This window comes from Triticum urartu, chromosome 6 (assembly GCF_003073215.2).
Source record: "Triticum urartu cultivar G1812 chromosome 6, Tu2.1, whole genome shotgun sequence".
In the NCBI taxonomy this organism is placed as follows: Eukaryota; Viridiplantae; Streptophyta; class Magnoliopsida; order Poales; family Poaceae; genus Triticum; species Triticum urartu.
Genome location: NC_053027.1, coordinates 15,507,272 through 15,522,523, shown reverse-complemented (window position 1 = coordinate 15,522,523; position 15,252 = coordinate 15,507,272). Strand labels below are relative to the sequence as shown.

Here is a 15,252-nt window from a genome sequence, read left to right as displayed (position 1 = left end):
GAGCTAGATGGCTGGCCGGCCGGGGACTACCAATCTAACATTTTATTCGACAGATTAGGGTCCGATCAACAAGGACATTTGGTGTACATTCAGGTTAAATCTGAAGACCACATTGGAGCTACTGGTATTTTACTGTCTATTCTAGACGATGTGAAGGGGGCAAATAGTCAAGGACGGATTCTGCCATTGCAGATGTGGGATGCGCTAATGAATCTAGTGGTTACAAAAGCAAAACCACGGTGGCTTGTTGTCATGCACTCTGTAAACAATTATTCCAATTGACGCCCGAATGTAGCTCATTAATCAAAATGAAGAGGTAGGTCTAAATTTAGTGTGGGCAGTACATGAGAATTTTATAGCTCTACAGTCTATACTGGCCTTGGTTAAGATTGGTCCCAATCATGTACATCTAGAGCAAAGGCGGGATCCACCGTCTATAAAATCACCTACGCGTAGTTGTGATTACCTAGGTAGGAGCCAAATCAAATGCAAGGTGCTAAAAGGAGAAACCAATGCAACTTTCTTACAGTTTAGGAATGGCAGGTCTCGGGATGATGAACCCATATGCCATTATACATGACCGTTCTTTAATTCTCTAACATGCTTTCTAATCACCAATGGTGACGATGGACCATAGTCATGATGCAACATCTGCACCGTGACTGCCATTGTGTGAAAACATATCAGCAGTGACAAGCCTCTACCTTGTGTGTCAAATTTAGTCTTTAATAGGAATAATAAAACTTGTATTATAGATGGCAGAGCAAAGCGTTAGTTAGCTAGATTATGGGAGAAGTGACAAGTGAGCCAGATGGTACGTTCATGTAACTTCCTTACAGTTTAGGAATGGCAGGTCTCAGGACGATGAACTTATAGGCCATTGTACACAACCTTTCTTCAGCTCTCTAACATGCTTTCCAATCACCAATGGTGATGAAGGACCATAGCCATGATGCAACATCTGCACACTGATTGCCATTGTGTGACTAACGTATCAGCAATGGCAACGTGCAACCTGTATTAGAGATGGTGTTAGCTAGATTAGGTTAGAAGTGACAAGTGAGCCCGATGGTACATTCATGTGTCGTCTCAGGGGCATTACAACGGTAGTAGCCCATTGTTCAAAGATTGAAGCAAGGCAATACATGATTCCGCACCTGATCCTGGGCTGCCAACTCGTCTCATCTGTCCAGCCTATTGATCTGCTTTTACTATACAGTAGTTGTTTCGCTCACGCATTCTGGCACATGTTTGCATTGTTTCAAAAAAAAAAGAATCCTACATTTTCGCTTTGCTTCTTCTGTTCTTTTAGTTCTTGTCTTCCACAAAGACAGGAGAAGATTATATTCTAATTTTGGTTAATTCTTTTGCTAAATGGGTCTTCAGTATTCAGGAATCTTGCAAAATCTGTAGAGATTTTCCATTCTAGAAAATACTTCGGAGAAGTTTCAGCAAGAAAACACATAGGAAGTCAATCTGTAAAATTGTGGTACTTAACATTGTCTGGTTAACGAGGTCATTTTACCAGGAAGATATGTCTTGAAATTTTGTTTTGCTGGTAGCCATGTTGACATACGTGAGTTACAATCTTTTTGATGTTTCCTCGGACGTACTACTTAATTGTACGATCAGCCATCCAATTTTTCAACTGCTCATTATTTTTCATAACTACTCCCTCAGTATCAAAATATAAGACATTTTTTATACTCCCTTAGTATCAAAAAACGTCTTGTATTTTGATACTGAGGGAGTACAATGTAGCACTTCCATTGAGGAATAGCGCACTCTAGCTGATCGACGAATTTTCTTGTTAGAAAGACACAAATACAGTGTCAACTGTAATTTGGCACATGGTTAATCAGCCTACGCACAAGAGTTAATCAGCATGCATGCATCTCCTCTCTCTATAGGAAAAAAAGGAGACAAATTAACACATGTGCTAGTTGGATTTTCTGTATAATCATTAAGCCAATTAACATATGATTAGCAAAGTGTGTGAGCCGAATCACTTTAGAATAATAGTCTCATGATGCTTTCTGTAACAGAGAAAAACTGTAGACAAATTTCAGAATCCCAAATCTAATTAGGATTAATACTACAAGATCAAGAGCGCCACTTATTGGTTGGGTTATCAGACAACATTCTGATTGTGACATCAAAATTGCAGCACAGACATCAGACAACATGCTTCATCCCAATAACAGCACATGGTTTTCAAAGTGGACACGCCAACTTCATTGCACTTTCCTGCCTTCTGCTGGGTGCTTCGAAAGACCAAGACGGTACTTGTGAGGAAAGCTCAAAATCAACTTTCTCTACATCATAAATTAACCACATGTGAAAACTATTGAAATTAAACAGAGGAAACATAGCTAGTTAGGATTCTACCATGTGATCTCACAGTAAATGTTAACAATGGCAATTAGTGCGTAGCAAGCTGCAAACCATCTTTACAAATATGCATGGGTTATTAACCTGGAATATCTGAAATGCCGTTAGTGTGTACATATGCCTGTCTAGCTGCTATTATTTAGAAAACTGCTCACGGTATTTTACTAGCAATTGAAACATCCGACAAATGTTTGTGATATAAGAACTTGTTAAATTTTAACTACGCATTTACAAACTACCTGTTTTCCTATTACTTCTTAATCTTAGTTCTTTCAAATGTATTGAAGCCAGTTCAGTGCATCAGAAATCACACAATGTGTAGCTTAACAGAATAACTAATAGCAAAATGATGTGGTTCATGTGCAAAACTAATCAGAGAGTTATGTATCAGGCATCATATATACACAGGAACCATCTAGTACCAAACTAACCCAATTGCTCTTATCCAAAGCATAACAATGTTGGAAAATAAAACATTAACAAACTCTACAATTACACGACGAGATGCCCGAAGAAACACGATCATATCCAGCAACCATATCAAGCCTTCTGCAAAATTAAACCAAAGGAATGTGTGGAGGAAACACCGAAACAGGGAGAACACACACAAGCTTGCAGGGGCCACCGAACTTCTTGCGCCGTAGCGGGCGGGTCTCGGGCACACTCTGGGGTTCGCCGTCGACGGCCTCCTCCAGCTTCGCCGCGTGCGTCTCCACCCCCTTGCCGACCCCGTTCAGGAACCCCACCACGCCTACCTTGGCTGCGCGCAGGAATTCAGCCGCGCTCGTCACAACGAACAGGGAGAAAGGATCGAGAGGAACATAAGCGTACCTTGGTAGGGCTGCGCGCAGAAGGACCTCGCCGGAGCTCCGGCCCCGGGGTGGACGAGGAGGCGGCGCACATGATGAGATGCACACGCGAGGGCCATGGGAGAGAATGAGGCTAGAAAGAAAAAAATTGCGAGGTAGGCTTATAACTTGGATGCTCTATTTGGGCCGACAATAGAGGCTCATACAAAAGAGGCCTATGGTATAATCTCTGTGAAACTTTTCTCAAAAAAAAGTATAATCCCTGTGAAACAGTATGGACATTCCTTCTTTTTTTGAAGGAATGACCATGATTTTTACCTACGCACTGTTATATCCTCAAGTTTATATGATCGACAAGTAAAACGATGACATGCGAAGTGTGGAATCAAACATGAGCAAAGCCTACTATGTACTTCCTCCGTTTTTAAATATAAGTCTTTCTAAAAATTTCAAATGTACTACCACATACGGATGTATATAGACATAGGAGTATTTTAGAGTGTAGATTCACTCATTTTGCTTCGTATGTAGTCAATTGTTGAAATATCTAGAAAGACAGATATTTAGGAACAGAGGAAGTATATTCGAACAGACACAGATTTCTCGGCAGGCAGCTCCAATTTTGTCGCACCTGCTTCTATCGATGTCTTATCTAGTGATCATTGCAGTAAGCTTATGACTACATAGTCAACTTCAACCAGACAAGCTTGCGTCCCGCTATATTAATATAGCAAACATCCGGTACAACCAACTATAGATGATGGGGCAGAAGTAGCATAGTCACGCCAAAACAAATGAAAGAGAAACTACAAAAGGAACAAATGCCTACAACGACGGGTCAAAAAAACCGAAGAAGTCTCGCAACCGTTGCGCCCACCAGAGAACTCTCACTAAGCTCCTATACTCCGAAGCACTGGTACTAATTAACACCTCCAAGAAGGGACACGACGATGACAACGCTACGACCAAGGGTTTCCCTCGGTACGCGACGAGGAGAAATGACAGATAGCACCTGACGCCCTCCAGGAAGGTCCAGCGGCACCCTCAGGCGCCACCACGTCGGTGTTGATCAATGAAAGAATGAATGAGCTCACTAGGATATATACAACTGATCGACCCCTTTATTCTAAAGAAAGCATGCTAATACTACATGATTAACCCACTCAATTACCAAAACTAAACTAGGATTAGCTACAATGAGCAAACTCCTCTACGCGGAAAATGCAATTGTACCCAAAATATGGGTGGGAACAATGAAAACACATGTTCAAGTGTTAAAACAAAACCCCTTTTTGTTTCTTAGAACTGATCACAGCGAAGTGTGCTGCGTGATCCAGATCCCTGCGTTCTGATTGGCCGAGCGCATCTTCACACGGATCGCCACCCCCAGACCAATCCCCACCGTCCGCTCCCCTCAGATCCAACGGTGCGCACACCCCGTCACGCGGATCGATCCCCCCTCCCGCGACGCTCCTGCCTCCAATAAAAGCCGCGCCCCCGCCGGCCTCTCAACCCACAAGCTCAGAGCATTCCGATCCAGCACCGCCGCCGCCAACACCACACCTCGAGAGCCCTCGTCGCCGGAGAAGTAGCAAGCAAGATGGCCGGAAGGAAGGGAGGCGACAGGAAGAAGGCCGTGACCAGGTCCGTGAAGGCCGGGCTCCAGTTCCCCGTCGGCCGCATCGGGCGCTACCTCAAGAAGGGCCGCTACGCCCAGCGCGTCGGCTCCGGCGCCCCCGTCTACCTCGCCGCCGTCCTCGAGTACCTCGCCGCAGAGGTACGCACAGATCTTTCCCGTCCTCCAGTGTTCTTCTGCCCTGCTCTTCTCGTGCTCGATGGGTAACTGACAGATTTGGTTTTGAATCTCAGGTGCTGGAGCTTGCCGGCAACGCAGCCAAGGACAACAAGAAGACCCGCATCATCCCCCGCCACCTTCTTCTCGCCGTCCGCAACGACCAGGAGCTCGGCAAGCTGCTCGCCGGCGTGACCATCGCCCACGGCGGCGTGATCCCCAACATCAACTCTGTGCTGCTCCCCAAGAAGTCCCCCGCCGCCGCCGAGAAGGAGGCCAAGTCGCCCAAGAAGAAGACCACCGCCAAGTCCCCCAAGAAGAAGACCGCCGCCACCAAGGAGTAGCCGCCCCTAGCCTAGTTGACTCTTAGTTCCATATCAGGGAGAAGATGAGGAGACTTTTGGTTGATTGGATCCCATATGTAAATGCTAGTCTGTAGCGGCTCTTTCATTAGTTCGATGAACAAGCCAGCAATGACTGTATTTTACCTGTGATTTAGTATGCGAGGAATGACTAAAGATGCGATTCTATCAATCATATTCTCTTGTTTATCCATGGATGTGAACAATCGTGTGAATGTTCGTTACCTGACTTTGCTTTCGAAACATTTGGTGTTCAGTTAATCTTCTGAATGTTGCTTGAAACACTCAGTTTCTGCATCCTTTCACCCCGTACCCTCTGTCAGTTTTAAACGATGATGACAGTACTAAATTGGATAAAGAAGGGTTCAAAACTCTTGCAGGCAAACATAGCGAATTAAGGCTTGACCATGCTTAATTAATTACGTGCTAGTAATTGACAAATATTATGCCAAGAAACATTATTCCAAACAATTGAACTCTGATCTTTGCCCCTCTAGTTGTTCCGGTCATAAAGCAAAAAATTCTTCCGCTTTGAGTTGAGCTAGCAAACTGAACTCTGGACAGTCAGATATACGTAACAAACCACAAACTTGAAAAACTAGACTCGTGAAGGCTCTGATTTATGTGCCACTGACCAAACGAGGTACTCCCTCTGTACATTGATATAAGACGATTCTTTAGACTTGGAATACGACTTTTCGACTGGCCGAAAACAGAATCAGATACTGGGACTTATCGACGTAAAGGGCAGAGATAGGAATAGTCAGGCCCTTCAAAGGACAAATTATCCAGTACAAGAATGTTTGCCCCAGGAGGGCCAAGATTGCTGGGTAAATAAGTAAGTTGATGCTGCGCTTCATTATCATCAATAAAACACACTATTTTCAGATAGGAAAAAGGCCGCAAAATATAACAGGTAAGTGAATAGCCAGAGGTTTCGTTCTTGGCCCTTTCTTTTTTTTACATTTAGCGCCAACTGTAACTTTGCTCTCACAATAAAAATATTTATATTTTCATATACTACAACTAAGCCTCCCAATGCGCGTAGTTTCCAAGAAAAAAAGGCAAACAAGAAAACATTAGTTGTTGATTCTGTTTCTTCATTTGTTAAATATTTTATGATTTTTTTCTACTAGCGTCGGAAGTATACATATTTTAAGTCACGCTTGGCATCGTGGTGTATTCTCATAATCTTGTTTGCCCCACCCATTTTTCCAAATTTTAAGGTCTCTTTGATTCACAGGATTCTTAAAACGTGGGAATAGGAAAAACATAGGATTGGAATGTCATGCTCATCTCCATCCTATAGGATTTTGGGTTGTTTGGTTGCATCATAGGAAAAACAAAGGATTTTTTCAAAGAGGTTTGAGTGGATGCTAGAAATCCTACAGGAAGTAGTACAAAGAAATTCTTAGGAAAAATTCCCGTAGGATTCAATCCTTTGAATCAAACAGCCAACATAAGAAAAAATCCTAAGGATTATGATCCTCCAAAATTCTTATGTAAATCCTTTGAATCAAAGGAGCCCTTAGTGTTTGTTTGACCAGCCTTTGTCTACTTTTTCGTAGCAGGTTGTAAAATAAACGTCACACCACAATCCAAAACGTGAGTTGTATGATTGTATCTTAAGAGGCGTAGTTCCCCCTTATGGCCTTACCCCCATCGCCTCGATGCATACACATAGTGATTGATTAACACCATTTGGGGGGGGGTGGGGGCGTTGGGCCTTCAACATGTGTGTATTGAGCCTGCAGCTGCACCCAAGTGACCTAACGCATCATAGGTCAACACGGTCCAGGCCCACCATCACGTTCTAGTTTTTCGTCTTCTCTCATTTCATTTTCTTCCTTTCTTTTCCCCTATTGACATTTTAGTTCGTCTGGGAGATCGAATAATTTAGAGATTCCATTTCCCATTCTAGAAAATAAAAGATAGAAAATAGTTTAGGGCTCCTTTGATTCAAAGGATTTTTGTAGAAACTTAGGAGCATTAGAATCCTTAGGATTTTTTTCCTATGATTGATATTTGATCCATAGGATGGAATTCCATAGAATTTCTAGCATCCACTCAAAATATATTTAAAAGAATCCTTTGTTTTTCCTACAATGCAATCAAACAAACCAAAATCATGTAGGATTGAGATGAGCATGTCATGCCAATCTTATGTTGTTTCTATTCCCACATTTTTACAATCTTACGAATCAAAGAGGCCCTTTATTGGCTTCATTCCTTTTTTGAGCAAAAAAGGTAGGGATGACCCCTACTGTGCCATTTTATTTATTTATAAATGATGGTGGCAATGTACATGTGGTGTCAAAGTCCATAGGGCAAGTTTACAAAGAATCCAACCATGATTGCATGCCTTCTCTAAGACTAGGCCTAGCTCTATGAATAATAAAAGAAAATGACGCTTTGAATTCAATACGTGATTTGATATTGGGCTGAATAATTCCAAAGATCTGCCCCTTTCTTTGCAACCAAATGCTCCATGGATATGTTTTCATTCCAGGCAAAAGAATGTAACTGTGGGAATTTTCTTGCCATAATGACGCACTTGTAACAGCAGTCATACACTTCACAAAACCCGCATCTGGCACAACTTTGCTAGAATAAGCTAGTGAGATTGAATTATTTTACCTTAGTGGATGATGGACATTCTTGGGATAGTAAGGCCCATCCTTACGCTCTTCCCAAGATTTGTTCTTAAGGTCATTCTTGGAGCTCTTCTTCCTCTTTCTGTTTTACCGGATCCGTTCTATCTCTTGCTTATTTGCGTGGACACAAATTGTGAGGACAATTACTTTCATCAAAATTACACACCTTTCATACTTCTAATACTAGAGGATAAGCGGTGACAGATGACTAGCGCCAGGCCGTGGAGGCCATGCGAGGAGGAGATGGGGGGCATGGGAGAAGGGGAACGAGCAGTGGCGTCGGGGATTCAGGTACCAGAGTAGTAGGAGGAGGAGGGCCGGCGAGGGAAGGTTACCTGGGTGCCGCCGTCGGCGGGGAAAAGAAGGGACACGTCGTTATCCTTTGCACGATGGGTGATTTTCCAGCCAAATCGGAGCGGGAGAGCTCAAAAACATGGGAGGGCTCGAGACGTGTTAGCGATTTCATGCATGTATTCGTTCCATTTCGGATGACTATTTCGTGTGCTCCAAAACAACCAGATTGAATTTTAGGGAATACCAAATCTAATTTGGGGCCTTTGTACACGCATCCAACCGAAACGTTAGGTAATATCAAAACATACATACATATATAAGTAAATACTACAGCTGAAAAACCAACTAGACAAGATAAAGTGAAAAAAAAAGCCTAAATGATGCACAGAAAGAAAACCAGGTGTTAATTAAAGCAAAATCCCTTCGTGATGCAAATCCCTGCGCTGTGATTGGCCGATAAGACCCTCTCGCGGATCGCACCCCCAAACCAATCCCCACCGCCCACTCCCCACAGATCCAACGGCAGGCACACTGCGTCACGCGGATCGCTCCCCCCCTGCCGCCGTCCCCACGAAGCTTCATCTCCCCAATAAAGCCGCGCCCTCGCTGGCGTCCCAACCCACAAACGCAGATCAGAGCGCATTCCGATCCCGCACCGCCGCCCACGCATCTCGAGTGGTTTCCAGTTCGCCGGAGAAGCAGCAAGCGAGATGGCCGGAAGGAAGGGCGGCGACAGGAAGAAGGCGGTGACCCGCTCCGTCAAGGCCGGGCTCCAGTTCCCCGTCGGCCGCATCGGGCGCTACCTCAAGAAGGGCCGCTACGCCCAGCGCGTCGGCTCCGGCGCCCCCGTCTACCTCGCCGCCGTCCTCGAGTACCTCGCCGCAGAGGTATGCGCCGATCTCTCCCCTCCTCGAGCCTTCGTTACTCTGTTCTCGTCGTGCTCGACTGATAACTGACCGATTTCCTTTATGAATCGCAGGTCCTGGAGCTCGCCGGCAACGCGGCCAAGGACAACAAGAAGACCCGCATCATCCCGCGCCACCTGCTGCTCGCCGTCCGCAACGACCAGGAGCTCGGCAGGCTGCTCGCCGGCGTGACCATCGCCCACGGCGGCGTGATCCCCAACATCAACTCCGTGCTGCTCCCCAAGAAGTCTCCCGCCGCTGCCGAGAAGGAGGCCAAGTCGCCCAAGAAGAAGACCTCCGCCAAGTCCCCCAAGAAGAAGGTCGCCGCCAAGGAGTAGCCGCCACCATAGACTACTATCATGACATTGCTTAGATCCATAGCAGGGATAGGAAGATGAGGTTTGGTTGATTGGATCATGTATGTAATTGCCTAGTCTGTAGTGACTTTTTCATTGGTTTGATGAACGGGCCACTGAGGGCTGTATTCTATCTCTAATTTATGTCCGGAATGGCTAAAGATGCAATCCTTTCAATCATCTTCTCTTGAGTATTCATGGCTGCAATCCATCTTGTGTATGTTTGGTTACCTGCCTTTGCTTTAGAGACTCTCAGCTTATGGTTATTAACATTTTGTACCTTCTGTCCGTTTAAGCCGATGACAGTATACTAAATTAGATACTCCTAAGTTGCTTTCAGACAAACATGGCAAGGCAAATGACAAAATCATGGCAGGCGAGCTAAACTTTGGCTAGTCAGATGTACTTAACAGACCTGAGAAACAATTAGGCAAAATGGGATACCAGAATTACTTTTGGACTGAGAAAGAGGTAGTTACTGAGAAATCAACATGCTACCGTAGAAGAATGCTTGTCACACAGGAGGGCAAACATTGCTGGATAAATAATCAAGTCGATGCTGCGCTTCATGCATCAATACAAAAAACACCATCTTCAGAAAACATTTTTTTTTTACAAAGTTACCACCGTGGAGAAAATAACAGGTAATAACCTCAGTAAGACGGTGAAATAGTCAGAGGTTTCACACATAATGTTAAAAACTAATAAGTATCCCTCTTGCCCCTTTCTCTTTTACATTTTGTGACAACTGTAACTCTGCTCTCAAAATCAAATGTTCTCATCAGAATGCAGCTAAGCATCCAATGCGCATCAACTTCTAACCTCGCATCTTACTAATTTAAGTAAAAAAGCAAGCACTAGGACATTATTTGCTAACATGATTTCTTCAATATTTCGTGAATTTTCTTCTAGTAGTGTCGGAAATATAGAACTCGGTACTTCATGATGCGCTTGAATCATGGTGTATTCTCATATTATTGTTTGCTCACCCTTTTTTGTCCACATTTTAGTGTTTGTTTGACCTGTTTTTGCTTACTTTTGTGTCTACTTTTTCAAAAGAAATTCTAAAATGAGCACATGACATTATAATTCACTAATTGCGAACTGAACCTTAGACATGTCTTCTAATATGACTGTATCTTAAGAGCATAGCTTAGCTCCCCTGTTACCCCCATCATCTCGATGCGGACGCCTAGAGATTGATTAGTATGAATTTTTGTGGGCATTGGGCCTTCAGTCTATGTGTATTGGACCTGCAGCTGCACCCAACACATAGCAGGCCGACCCAGTCCAAGCCCTCCATCGTATTATCATTTCTCTGCTTCTCTCATTTCATTTTCTTCCTTTGTTTTTCCCCATTGAAAGTTTTGTTCGATTCGAAGATCAGGTTTTCAAGAAAAGAAAAGATAGAGAATAGTTCAGAAGTTTCATTTTATCTCTAGATTTTCTTCATTGGATTAATTCTTTGGTATATGCATAGCCATCTAAATATAATTATTGATATGATATATAACCTTGTATATATTGAGGAAAAACGCAAGACACCTTTGATAAAAATCCGATCAAATATTTAAAATTTTATTTGAAAACAAAAAATAAATACAGAAAAACGAAAAGGAGAAAAACTGAACAAATCAATCAGAAGAATGTTCAACCTATGTGGTGAAAATGTTCAACGTACATTGACCAAAAGTCGACATATATTCGGAAAAATAAAAAAACAAAGAAAACAAAGATATAAAAAAAGAAAGAAAGCCGATGATAACCAGGAGAGAGAAAACATAGAAAAGGAGAAAAAAATGGACAGAAAACCAACCAGAAGGTTCCTAAAACTAATCCAGGCCTCCCATGGAGGGTTCTGAAATCCGCTTAAATGAGTCAGCCCACTCAGCAAACACACAACAATTTCTGTCGCAGTAAGCGAGATATAGCTCACCCAGGCACAACCAGAAGCTGCTATGCAATGTCTATTGCGTGTGTTAATGTTGTGGCGCTCACCTGGGTTGGCCCATAAGAACGTTGAGCTGCCAAAGCGATGTATATTTGTTCACTGAAAAAACTATGAGTTCGTAGACACAAAACCAGCCAAGTGGTTGCTATTAGTGCACAAAACCCATCAATATGTACATGTATTTATCTTAATATATTTCTTAGTTGTGTGCATCTAACTAAAAAAGGAAAGTAAACAATTTTGAGAGTGCATATAGACCCTAATTGTATTTTGTTATGATGATGATATGTTTAGTTGGACTAACGGTGTTTGTCAAATTTATTTGACGACATTGGTTCCTTGGTGAAAAGGAAGGAGATGGTTCTCCCCTCCCCCATCCCCAAAATGTGCCGGTTTGTCGAAGGACTCAAAGTATTGTCTGGTTTATTTAAATCTTAGGAAAGTCGCGCTATTAAGAGGAGTTGAGGTTGCATCATTGTGGGGATCATGCCTAGTAAAAACCGTTCAGTAACCCCCCCCCCCAACCCTCCCTGTCTTTGGGTCCATTGGAGATGCTCTTAAAAGAAAACGATGTGAGTTGGTTTGGAGAGTGGACTTCATCAATCGGGAAACAAGATGGCAGTTGGAATTCAGATGCAACGAAGGCAGCATCATAGCGAAAGTATGCCGAGCTCGTCGTGGCTTTAATGCATAAAGAGGCGTGGAGCCGCTCTGTTATGTATTGGCACTAGTAGAAAAAGGGTCAAACGTGAAGCACATTAGTGCCGGTTTGAATTTGAGCCGGCACTAATGTATACATTAGTGCCGGTTCCGACGGCTAGCCCGGCCGCTTTCATTAGTACCGGTTCGTGGTGAACCTTTATCACCGGTTCGTGCCACGAACCGGTACTAATGAGAGTGGTGGCAGGATGTTGTCAGACTGGGGCCCCTCCAGCCCCTTTAGTACCGGTTCTTGACACGAACCGGTACTAAAAGGCGTCCTACATAAACCCTTCGTCCACCCGAGCTCGCTCTATTCTTCCCCTTTTCCCTCTCCTCTCTGTTCTTCCCCTCTTCCTCTCGAGCTCATCACACATTTTGCCCAAAATTTGTCAAGATTTGAAGGCCCCCATCCATTCAAATGATCACAAAGGTTAGCAACTTTGTTGATGTGACCCCATGTGCCTTTGCAAATGATACTGTTAATACAACAAATCATCAAGGAATAAATGAGAGATATGTCGTGCCCACACGACGTCAGAAAAGGAGAGAGCATGTTGTTGTTTATAACACCCACCAGGCAGTTCAGGCGAACAAGTTTTATCATGGCAGCAAGATGATGCCAAGTAAATTTAAGGGGGAAACTTCAATCCGAACTGCACCAACGGATGATGTTGAGCCAGAGTTCAGAACACCATGTTGATACGTGATGAGTACAACATGTGCGTGCGTTGGTTATTCAAAGTCAAGTCAATGTTACGTGAAGGAGTACTGGTTAGTTTTGGATTCTTGCGATCAGCTTGCCGGATCTTTTTAAATTAGTTAATTCCTAATTAGTAGAGATAGGAGAGAGAAAGTCCTTTTGTTTAAGTCGGTTTGGAAACCAACTCACGATAGAGTCGGGCTGAGCCCTTGTATCGTGTGCCTGCGTGCACCATATAAAAGGGAGGCTGTGCCTCGTGTAAGGGGTGGGTTTTATTTTGCTGTTAGTCACGGACAAGTCGGGGTATCTTCCCGTACGAGTTAATATCAGTTGATAAGTTGATTACTTTGTGAATTCAGGCTAGCAGATTGGAGGCATCTAGCTCTAATTTGTTGCTGATCTTTCTAAAGATCGTCCACGTACTTCCTCTTATTGGGCGTGCGTGTTATTTCTGTGGTGATTGCATCTACAAGATCGCGAGTGCCACGTTGTTTCGGGAGACACCGTACCGTGAAAGATTTGGGATAATTATTCGCGCCATTGTTTTTCTGTCAACGGTCGCATCATTTGTCCTTTCATCTCTCATTGCTAGATTAGCTCTTGCAATGCTTTATATAGTGATTAATTTGTGAGTTTAGTAATTTGGGAGGAAATATATATATATATATATGTGCTAGTATTTGATTTATATGCAATTTGAGGTCAAAAATAACACTTAGTTTGCATATGTAGGTGTGGTTTACTTACTGCCTTCTAAATCTCCGTCGTAACCACCGTCGATCGCCCGCATCGTCCCGTCGCCGGCACCACCTTGTGATGAGCCTTTTGTTCATGAAATTTTATATAAAAATTGATGTTTGTGTGATTTGGATATATAGTTACTCGTATAATTATCTTACCCGTACGTTGTTTGTTATACATATAGTGTCATGGTTTTGATATCCGTCCCCGTCGGCCCTCGTCCTTGTTATACAAATTATGCCCATCAAGTTGACATAGAAATTTTTTCTAGGAGGTATGTGAACCGGAAATTCCAACCGACCCTATTGTCGAGAGGTTAAATTTAGTTGAAAGAGAAAACGAGTACTTGAAAGAAAAATTGAAAAGAATTGAGGGGGTGCATGTTGCCGATGTCGTCGATGATCACAAGATCAAGATGGAGAAAATGCGCTTGAAGATTAGAAAGATTAGAAAATATGCCATCGATAGTGAGGCTTGGTATCATTATGCTGTTGGATCCATTGTTACCTTAGTTGCGATCTTGATCGTATTTGTTGTTGCATTTAAATGCTTTAGCTAGAGAGTTATTTGTTTGTTGCATTTAAGTGTTGTATGAACTTTATGTATGAACTTGTATTAATTTGGTCTATTCGGTGTTGTGTAATGAAGATGAGCCGGCAATGGATGTACGATGACCGATGCTCTCCCCAGTTCGTTGAGGGCGTGCATACTTTTCTGCTTGCGGCTGAGGCAAACAAGCGGGCGGATGGTTTTATGCCTTGTCCATGTGCTGGCTGTAAGAATGGTCACAATTACTCTACGTCAAGAACCATTCACGTCCACCTGTTTGAGTCCGGTTTCATGCCCCACTATAATGTTTGGACCAAGCACGGAGAAAGAGGGGTTATGATGGAAGACAATGAAGAAGAAGAGGACGACGGGGTTCCCTGAATACGATGATACAACAATGGGGGAAGAAGCTGAGCCGGTAATGCGGGAAGAAGCTGAGCCGGCAATGCGGGAAGAAGCTGAAGAAGAGGCATCAGATGAGCTCGTTGATGATCTAGGTCGGGCCATTGCCGATGCAAAGAGAAACTGCGCAAGTGATTTGGAGAAAAAGAAGTTGCAGCGCATGTTAGAGGATCACAAAAAATTGCTGTACCTGAATTGCGTAGGTGACAAGAAAAAGCTGGGCACCATACTAGAATTGCTGCAATGGAAGGCAGAGAATGGTGTATCTGACAAGGGATTTGGAAAGTTGCTGGTAATGATAAAGGATATGCTTCCAAAGGACAATGAATTGCCCGAGAGTACGTACGAAGCAAAGAAGGTTGTCTGCCCTCTAGGGTTAGAGGTGCAGAAGATACATGCATGCCCTAATGATGGCATCCTCTACCGCGGTGAGTACGAGGATTTGAACGCTTGCCCGGTATGTGGTGCATTGCTCTATAAGATCAGCCGCGATGACCCTGGTGATGTCGAGGGCGAGCGCCCCAGGAAGAAGATTCCTGCCAAGGTGATGTGGTATGCTCCTATAATACCACGGTTGAAACGTTTGTTCCAAAACAAAGAGCATGCCAAGGCGATGCGATGGCACAGAGAAGACCGTAAGAAAG

At 43.5% G+C, this 15,252-nt stretch overlaps 3 protein-coding genes across 4 annotated transcripts; 2 read left to right on the top strand and 1 right to left on the bottom strand.

The window, feature by feature from the left end:
- Positions 1-2,036: 2,036 nt before the first annotated feature.
- Positions 2,037-3,357, bottom strand: LOC125516281. Its single transcript, XM_048681755.1, has 3 exons — positions 3,223-3,357; positions 3,000-3,151; positions 2,037-2,315 (listed from the first exon to the last, which is right to left on the bottom strand). The coding sequence occupies exons 1-3, from the start codon at positions 3,317-3,319 to the stop codon at positions 2,235-2,237; spliced, it is 330 nt and encodes a 109-aa protein (XP_048537712.1). The 5' UTR covers positions 3,320-3,357; the 3' UTR covers positions 2,037-2,234.
- Positions 3,358-4,706: 1,349 nt separating this feature from the next.
- Positions 4,707-5,529, top strand: LOC125514841 (histone H2A.1-like). The gene is made up of 2 exons (XM_048680208.1): positions 4,707-4,977; positions 5,070-5,529. Exons 1-2 carry the CDS (start codon positions 4,801-4,803, stop codon positions 5,334-5,336), a joined length of 444 nt encoding a protein of 147 aa, XP_048536165.1. The 5' UTR covers positions 4,707-4,800; the 3' UTR covers positions 5,337-5,529.
- On the top strand, positions 4,729-9,743 carry LOC125514842 (histone H2A.1-like). 2 transcript variants are annotated; one of them, XM_048680210.1, is made up of 3 exons: positions 4,729-4,800; positions 9,013-9,189; positions 9,282-9,743. In XM_048680210.1, exons 2-3 carry the CDS (start codon positions 9,013-9,015, stop codon positions 9,543-9,545), a joined length of 441 nt encoding a protein of 146 aa, XP_048536167.1. In that variant the 5' UTR covers positions 4,729-4,800; the 3' UTR covers positions 9,546-9,743. The 2 variants fall into 2 exon arrangements, with proteins under 2 accessions (XP_048536167.1, XP_048536166.1); XM_048680209.1 differs by lacking the exon at positions 4,729-4,800 and having other exon boundaries at positions 8,925-9,189.
- The last annotated feature ends 5,509 nt before the right edge of the window (positions 9,744-15,252 follow it).